Consider the following 9,262-nt stretch of genomic DNA (forward strand, 5'->3'; position numbering starts at 1 on the left):
ACTTCCGATGTTAAAAGTGGTGATGGGGTTAGAAAAGTTCACTACTCTTATAAACGAGTATCGCACGTACACGAACGGCTATGTTAAAAAATATTTGAATAAACCCTTTCTGTTGATGTGGGTTATAGGTAGTCGATTTATGCACTTCCGCAATTAAATTTGTGTTGTATAAAAAACCTCATTGACTTTCCTGCAGTCGACTGGACCTGTTTAAGTAGCAGTATTTATAAAAATCAGACATTCATGAAGTGATTCGTGCATGTTAAAAACCCACCAAATTCCAATTCTGAAACAGTTATAAAACTTATACTAAGCCACACATAACCATCTTTATTTTGTCATTTTGATAAAAAAAATATGTATGATCAGTTGCAGATCTTGGTTTGGTTGACATGTGTGGAAGAAAAATATATGTTCTCATTATAGACACGTATCCGAAAAGGACTAAGTATACTAGTTACGTGAACATTTGGCGCACGTAAATCAAAAAAGCGTCGTTTGTTCGTTGGGGTTTCCGTACATATGGTAGTTGAGCCACTACGTTTCTTCTGTACCATTAGCATTGTCTGAATTTAAAAGTAGATTGACCATTTGTTGACCAGTACTTGAGAAGCTGTCTCTGTAAGAATCATGCAAAATCTGAAAAATGCGATACACCCCTCCAAAAAGGCTACATATTTTTATTTTTGTAATTATGTTGTTTTATGGGTCTATCCTATGAAATGTGTAATTATTCATTCAAATCTGCCTGCTCTTAGGAAATAATCCACACTGAAAATCCAGTAGTCTGAGATTCTATTGTATTTCAGCGCCATTTACCGAGTTATCTCCCTTAATTTTGAAACCTACAGTGCATTCTATATAATTTTTATCTCCTAAGAGCACGGGTTTTATGAAAAGCCACACGTTAATTTCTGTTTTACTATGACATTTCAAACTAAATATCAAAAATAAAAATATGTAGGCTTTTTACCCATGCATCACATTTTGCATGATCCTTAGCTGGAGTGCTACTTAAGATCATTGACGGGGACAGTATAACACTAGAAAGTGGTAAGGGTTTCCTTTAATGCTATTTTAATCAAACCTTCTCTATTATTCTACGTTATTATACAAAATATGTATGTATTACTAGGATTGTTTTGATATTATTCCTTGCCATAACCGCATAGTTGTTAATACTATAATACCAACAATTACAAGTAAGTTAGTTTTTACTTCGATTAGATGGCTAGCTACGAAACATTTAAATAATTCGTCTCATCCCTCGTAATATATGTCACTAAAAAGTCTATATACTACGTACGATTGTTCTTATTTCTTCAGAGTTTTTAACGCTTTTTTAAAAAGAAAATCGCATATCTCATGAATATCACGATATAGACTAGAAATTATATTTTAAGTGATGCTATCTACATGTAGATTGCAGATCATTTCAGGTGCAATCGAATCGGTTAGACGCTCTACACGTACACCATAATCCGGTACCTAAATATACTCCCTAAACAATATCAACGATGTCTAAAAATCGCATGAAATCACCTGCCGATTTTTTACTACTTCTCCATTTGGGGAACTTTGTCCTGGTTTGATTGTTGCAACCCAGACTACATTCGAAGCAGCAGCATCAACTGTTTGTAAATCAACATCAGTACAGAAACCATTTTTACCAATGAAATCTACACTTCCGCCGGTGTTTGTCCAGCCGGGACAACAAGAATTTATCAGAATATTTCTTCTTGAGTCTGTTTTTATATCTCTTGCTAAAATTTTTGTCATTGTGACGATTGCAATTTTCGCCATTTGTTGCGGCGATTCGGGAAGTCCATTACTGGCTTGGGTGCCTGATTTCGCCATTTTGAGGTAGTAATCCATTATCAACCACAAATCATTCAATGTCATTTTTTCGAGGTCGATTTTTTTCTGCGCGTGCTCGCCAAGAGCAGATTTCGTTGCAATATAACTGTTCGTAAGGTTGACAACCCGAGCGTGGGGTCGAAGTAAAGGCAAGAATATCTTGCACATATTTAAAGTCCCCATAAAGTCGACTTCATAGCATAACTGTGCTTGCCTAAAAACAGGAACCTTCTCGTTTCCGAAACTAACACCAGCATTGTTTATCAGAAGATCAATTCCACCATAATTCTTTACAATAAATTCTTGAAACATTCGGATGCTATCTGGTTGAGAAATGTCAAGTTCATGGAACTTTGGGTTCAATCCTTCTTGCTCTAGCTGTTCTGTTGCTGCTTTGCCTTTGTCTCTCATCCGGCTTGTAAGATATACGTCCCCACTGAACTGTTTACAGAGCTGCTTGACTATCTCAAGGCCTATACCTCTATTAGCTCCTGTCACTATGGCGACTTTCCTCATGATTCTGAAGAAATCAAAGATACATGATATGATCCACTTTGAAAATACAATTTGATGTCTAAATGCATCAATATGAAACGTAAATGATGTTGGTTCCTTTTTAAATATTTGTTCCTTTGTTGATATAGGAGAAAAATCTACGCATTTTGAGATCTATATTTTTTATATTCATTAATAGGTTTAAGCAACAAAATTTTACATTCCAAAATTAACAAATAAAGAACACAGTAGTGATTGATTGATTGATTGTTGGGGTTTAACAATCAATCAATCAATCAATCAATCAATCACTACTGTGTTCTTTGTTTGTTAATTTTGGAATGTAAAGTAGTGAAAATTATTTGTATTTAGCATTGCGTTGAGAGAAATAAAATCCATACGTCTCCATCATATCTAGTGTTGTTTTTGTTTTTGTTTTGTTTTGTTTTAATTTTTAAGGGGGTGTTGTTGTGTTGTGTTGTTAGTTTGTTTGTTTTTCTCGCGAAAAAAGGTATAGCTTCAATAACACTCAAAACTGATACATCCATGATCAGTTGCGCTCACACGTCCGCCTAAAACTAATAATTTGCGTGTTAATTTTTTTTCTTTCTTAATTGTGCTGTGGAACTGCATTACTAATTTATATGATGCAAAAATGATAACCAAAATAGCAACTCCTTTAGGACAAAGAGTAATAACAAGCAATTCATAAGAGGATCCCCTTTTATGCTTGAAAATATTTGTTAATTATATGAGAAAAAAAAACTGAAAATCACTGCAGCGGTCCCCTATTTGGAAATTCTGCGTCCGCAACAGATAATTACAAACACTGTGTATGAGCGGCTCCGTCGGTATATGTAAAGTGCATACTGTGACAATACGTGTAGCATTTAATGCAGACAAATCTTATTCACGAAGTTACATATATGAATTCGACACTTTTGGAATATGTCTTGACATGATACTACTCAAGCGAGTGCAATAGGTTAACTGCAATATCAAGACTACATACCTAACTCAGGATTCCGTCGCAGTATGAGCCTACCGGAAGTATTCGTAACGCATGGTTACCAGTAAAACATAACAGATAAATTGATTTTTACCTGATTGATAAAGATCAATACATCGATACTAACAATGAAACCACGTATATTGAGGGAGCTGGTATTTAAATATGGTATGAAATTTAAATGTTGAAAAGTCAATATTTGTCCCGGATAAGTTTGTGTTAGTCTATTTTCTTGTACATATGTTATATGTCATCACGTGTATGTCATCCCACTGGCAAATAAATTGCGTATGAAAATATATTTTCGTTAGGCACAGACCATTTTCATCTCGGGTGGGGGGATTTTATGTTGTATCATCAGCAACAAAAGTTGTACATTTTTTAAAAATAAATCTACATTGTTTAAGTAATAGGGGAAATATTGAGTCGTAATTTTTTTCTGTCCAAAGCTGAGTAAACAAAAAATGGCTCGCTTTAATTTGGAATAATTTTCTTTTTCAAAATATCCCCCATCAGTATTAAAATGGTCGGTGCCTTCATGAAGTCTTGTCACCCAAACCCGTCGATGTCGTAAATTCCAGGGAATCATAGCTGACTGAATACAATCGGTCTTTTATTGATGTCGTAAATTCCAGGGAATCATAGCTGACTGAATACAATCGGTCTTTTATTTCATATAATGGACTGGTTTGAAAGTATATGTAACTATCTTATTTTTAAGAAAAATAGTAAGACTTGGTACATTTTCATTCGTTTGTTTATGTATTTCGCAAACATATCTTTTCATCTGTCGTGAATTATGTAAAATAGATTTTTGTGTCTTTGTCAAAAACTGATACATCTTTTATGTTGTATCCAAAGCAAACTTCTCTGCCATCCCCTTAATTTTCGGTTCTTAAATTCCCATTACTCTGAAATGGAAAATCGGATAGAAAAAAGAAATCCGAAAAGAGGCTTCATTACATACAAGCCCCGTGCAGGTCCGGGTGTTAAAAGAATAGGCCTGCAGCAGAGCTAAGTTTGTCGTAAAAGGCGACTAAATAGTGTTCAGAAACCTAGCGCTCTGCCCACAGAGCAACTGGGATGTGTGTCCCAGATGGTGAAATGGGGTACCCCTGGCGTGCTAAATGCTGGGGTTGTCAGGCTATAATACGGAAAACCTGGCCGCAAACCATAGTGGTGCACCGTGTTTTTAAAGATGCCACGTTCCTCGCACGTTAAAAAACCCTGCTGCGGTATTCAATAGCAGTAGGAACCTCTTTGCACTCCGCCACCGGACCTTACCCATCCCCCTTTTTCAAGTGGCAATCAAAATTTGTCGACCTTTTTATCCTTGTGTCCCATCCTTTTTTTCATTTCATCATCATTTCGTGGTCATTTTATCATCCATTTCATGTTCATCGTCTGAATAAAGCTGAAATATTGGTGCTCGGACTTTAAACCCCAACAAACAAAAAACATTACATACAGACAAACAATTAAAATAATATGTGTGTCCCTCAAGGCCTAATTGAGTTAATGTATGAAGAGGAACTACGGTCGTACCATGCATGCCGTGTTAATCTATATTGTCTTCCCATGTGTAGCACGGATTTTTAAAAGTACATGCCAGTATTATGACAATGTCGTATTGTCGAAGCCATTGATGGTTAAAGAAAGAAACTTGAAGTAATTGTCAGTCTTAACATAAACGGGTAATAAACAGGTGCTTGTCAAGAGATTCGGAAAGTGCATTCCAGAAAAAATAGGGTTAAATGCTATCATTTGCCCATTGTCCACTTTTTGCACGAAAGTAACAGAAATGTGAGTCCAACCTTTGGTCCCCTAGCTACATATAACAAATGTATATCCGCCAGCATCGAAAATATGCAACACACATACAGAAATGTGAGTCCAACCTTTGGTCCCCTAGCTACATATAACAAATGTATATCCGCCAGCATCGAAAATATGCAACACACATATGGTAAATCCAAACTGGTTGCTCAAGTTAATTAATCAGTAATTGTTACAAATTTACATAAAACATAATTGATAGAAATGTTCTTCAAATTTTAACTTTCAGATAAGATGTAAACGATTTGCATGGTTAAGTTCATACATATACAAAATGCAGGACCTCAAAGGTTGGATACTGAACCGGTGGGACAAATAAGGACTTAATATGCAGACATAAAACGTGTACATAGAACAAGTGTTATCAAGCAAAACACAAATATTACTGCATGTTTTGAAAAAATATAACATAATGAGTTCGGCCAGGGAACTCTTACACTTGTTTCAAAATCAAAGAAGCATTTATGGACTTTAATGCATCATTAATAGCAAAATGTACGTGTTTACTTGGTTAAGATCAAAATATAAAGACACGTGACTATTATGTCGTTTTAATTGAAATAATTCAAAAAAACCTTCATTTTGAAAACAGCATAATTTGAGGTAATAAGCTATAAAAACGTACTAATAATTTCATTCATAGGAAAGATGTATATGAGATCGTACAAAAGCATCTAGAATCACGTTGAGCTCAATGTTGCCCATATAACACAGCCAGCACCTAAGGCGTTTATACAAGTCCGGACCATGTGTCTTTTGTTCCACCTGTTGATTGCCTCCACCACCCATTGGTCACCTGCAATAAGAAAGGGGTTGATATGTTGAATTATATAGTAGAGAGAGAAAGTTCAGAGCAAATAAAAATCAGGAAATCGATAGATACACCTGTACGTTCGTATAATTACAATGGCCGTCGGAAACCCACTAAAATCTATTTTTTGTGAGAAAAACAGTAACAGTGGCGACGAATAACAACTTTTCAGATGTTTTGGTGACGGTTTGTTGGAAGTTGTCATATCTGATACATTTCAAGTCATTTATATATGTATATTTATTGTTTTTTTACAGAAAAATTATACATAAAATATACCTTTCTTTGCCACAACTTTGTCATCCTTTAATTCTTTGATTTCCGGTAACATGGCGACTGCGGTCCAAATGCCACCAATCATGAACAGTGCTGGGTTCCCAAGCCAGAGACATCTTGAGGGTGATGTGTCCATGAAATAAAGTGTCAAATTGGCTGCGGTGTTTATAGCGCCAGTTCCAAGCTACAAAAAATACGAGTCAAAGGATGTGTAAGAATTCATAAATACAGACAGACAGAAAAGGGGCATCATTTCTTTAAGAAATTTTCATTGAAATATATTTTTTATTAGATTGTATTACATGTATAATGTATTTGTGACACAGAAACTGACACCCATCCCTCAAAAAAGATTTTAATAAGATTAACGAATCAAAGAGAAATAACTGTTATCGAGGACAAAAAGTACAGTGGTTTGAACCAACCATGCTGCAATCACTTATTTCGGGTGGGGTATATTAAAAATTAAAATTTAAGAAATGCGAAACTATTAACCCCTATTCTTGTGTTACAATATGCATTCAGTGATAATGATTCAAAAACAGCCTTACCACAAAATGAGCAGCACTGTCGAAGCTATCACTCCATTGTCTTCTCATTGATTGTGTGTCCAAATTCTTTCTAGTTTTTGTCTCTACTATGGTAATGTACAGTGCAGTTCCAGCAAGAATGCCACTCGCCGCCAGCGCCACAAATTTCAGCTCCTTCTGCACAAAGCTAGCGTCCATAAAGTCCAACATTTTGTTTCTTTCTTATGTCTATTCTAGTCATGTGAAACTACCATTCAACATTTCTTTAAAAATAACCTGTTATGCACTGATTGGAATGAAAAATGTATTTGCTTAATAGATTTTTTAACTCGGTGTCTGGTTTAGCGGTGATAAAGGTCGACGGTGAAGTGATGTTTAAGAGATCTCGTATTAAATACAGATAAATGGTTACGTGTTTATATGAAGAAAAACTGAAATGTTTAATATGCATTTCATCAGAATTTCGTAATGATCCGCAAAATTGGCAATGAAACATAATTATTCTTTGTCTGTCTATTTATAGTTGAACGTGTCATAATCAAAAGGAGGCTTTTATTCGATTTAATGACTAAAAACACAAGTCATATGCGTTTCCACTAAAATGAGAGCTAAACGTATCGAAAAAAAATGGGGGGTTGGGGGCGGCGGGCTAAGGGAAAAATTATTATATATGTACACCCTTCGTCACCAGACAAGTGGCAAATTTCATTATATAGTGATTGTTTCTTCATCTTTCTACATGTATACGCATTATGTAATATATACATTAGTTTTAATGCACCACTACAACTTCATCAATTTCCCTTTTGTGACGAACGTCTTTCGGGCAATTTTATGAACAATTCATTAGATAATCAAGACTATTATTCTATGCGCAATGCCAATAAAAGTGATTTCCTGCAAATATTTTATCAGAAAATAATTCCGAAATAGTTCAATTATCAACTCCTTTAATAAATCCCAGTCTTTACTTCTGTGGAAGGCACCTTCAAATTTAATTTCATTGATATCCATACACTAGTACCCATGATATTGTTTGGAAACCGCATGGTCTACGGACGACAGACGACGACGACGCCATTCAAATATAGGACCACCTTTTTTGCTGTCGTATAAAAACCAGCATCATTATGTTACGGTTAGCTTGGCTTTGGAGCATAGAGTTCAGTATTTTCCAGAATATCATTGGATTGTTCTGACCATTCCCCCCCCTTTTCTCATAGACTACCATTTATTTCTGTTCCATAACAGTACTGGGGTGTACATGTAATCATTAAAAACATAATAATAAAATATATATCCTTTTTTCCTCGCTTAGTTTTCAATAGCTCTTGAAACTAAAAAAACTAGAGGTTCAAGAAAGCCTGAATCGCTCACGTTGTTTACCATTTGCTTATTTGAAAACCTTGAAGAATGAGAGAATCTAGTAAGTTAAAATTAACTGAATTATCAAAGCAGGAAATGCTTTTAATAATATTTTTATGACCTGAACCAGTATTTTGCTAAAGGCAAGATTTTGAATTATTTACGTCTTCCGACCCCTATGTTCCGTTTTAGTATAGGCATTGGTCGGTCTCATTATGCTGAACAATATTACTCATGCAAAAATTTTGCTACAGACAATGTTTTTTTGGCAAAACCAAAAACTGCTTTCGGACCCCTTTCCTATGTTCTGCTTTTAGTAACGGCGGTCATATTTCTTTCATGGATTAAAATCCCCAAGTCATTTTGTGGGGGGGATAGCCTAAGGAGCAAATATGCCAACTTTCGTGAATTCTGTACAATGGTATTAAAGAAGATTTTCGAAGCTGCTCATGCAAAAATGGGAAATAACCTGTTTCAGGGGCCGTAACTCCTACATCATTTGACAAATCGTTTTGAAAATTTCGGCATAGGTCCGTCTCGTGATGCTGAACAATATTATCCTACCAGAACTTTGCTCAACGCAACGGTTTTTGAGTTATTTGCAAACAAAATGCCTTCAAACTCCTATGTTCTATTTTTAGTAACGGCGGTCATGTTTTTTTTCACGGATCATAAATTCCAACGGTCATTTTGTGCACAATACGATAAAGAACAATCATGCAAAGTTTACATCTTGTCGGTCAAGTAGTTTCAGAGAAGATTTTCAAAAAGTTGTCCACGACGACGACGGACTCAAAGTGATGGCATAAGCTCATTTGGCCAGGTCAGCTATAAACGTGATTTTCAATCAAATTAACGAATCAAACAAAGATAAGAGTTTCATACAAGTTTACAAAAGTTAGTGCAAAACAATTGTCTGCTTTCTGCCATGACCGACGATAGTATCACAACATTATACAAACCCATTTTCTGTGATTGTATTAAAGTCCTTATGAAAACCATTATGTACCAATTTATATGTATAACTTGTAAAACAGTATATAGGAATGTTACTGCTACAATAACAGAACTTGGAATTCCCTC

General features: G+C 35.3%; 1 protein-coding gene and 1 pseudogene across 1 annotated transcript; both read right to left on the reverse strand.

Moving 5' to 3' along the window:
- Positions 1-1,049: 1,049 nt before the first annotated feature.
- LOC148610214 (carbonyl reductase [NADPH] 1 pseudogene) lies at positions 1,050-2,373 on the reverse strand (annotated as a pseudogene).
- Positions 2,374-5,732: 3,359 nt separating this feature from the next.
- Positions 5,733-7,231, reverse strand: LOC148610215 (uncharacterized). The gene is made up of 3 exons (XM_088542453.1): positions 6,836-7,231; positions 6,288-6,468; positions 5,733-5,993 (listed from the first exon to the last, which is right to left on the reverse strand). The coding sequence occupies exons 1-3, from the start codon at positions 7,022-7,024 to the stop codon at positions 5,878-5,880; spliced, it is 486 nt and encodes a 161-aa protein (XP_088398579.1). The 5' UTR covers positions 7,025-7,231; the 3' UTR covers positions 5,733-5,877.
- Positions 7,232-9,262: the final 2,031 nt, after the last annotated feature.

Source organism: Perna viridis, chromosome 8, assembly GCF_037379345.1.
Source record: "Perna viridis isolate PV_CMFRI_1.1 ecotype Kerala chromosome 8, ASM3737934v1, whole genome shotgun sequence".
In the NCBI taxonomy this organism is placed as follows: Eukaryota; Metazoa; Mollusca; class Bivalvia; order Mytilida; family Mytilidae; genus Perna; species Perna viridis.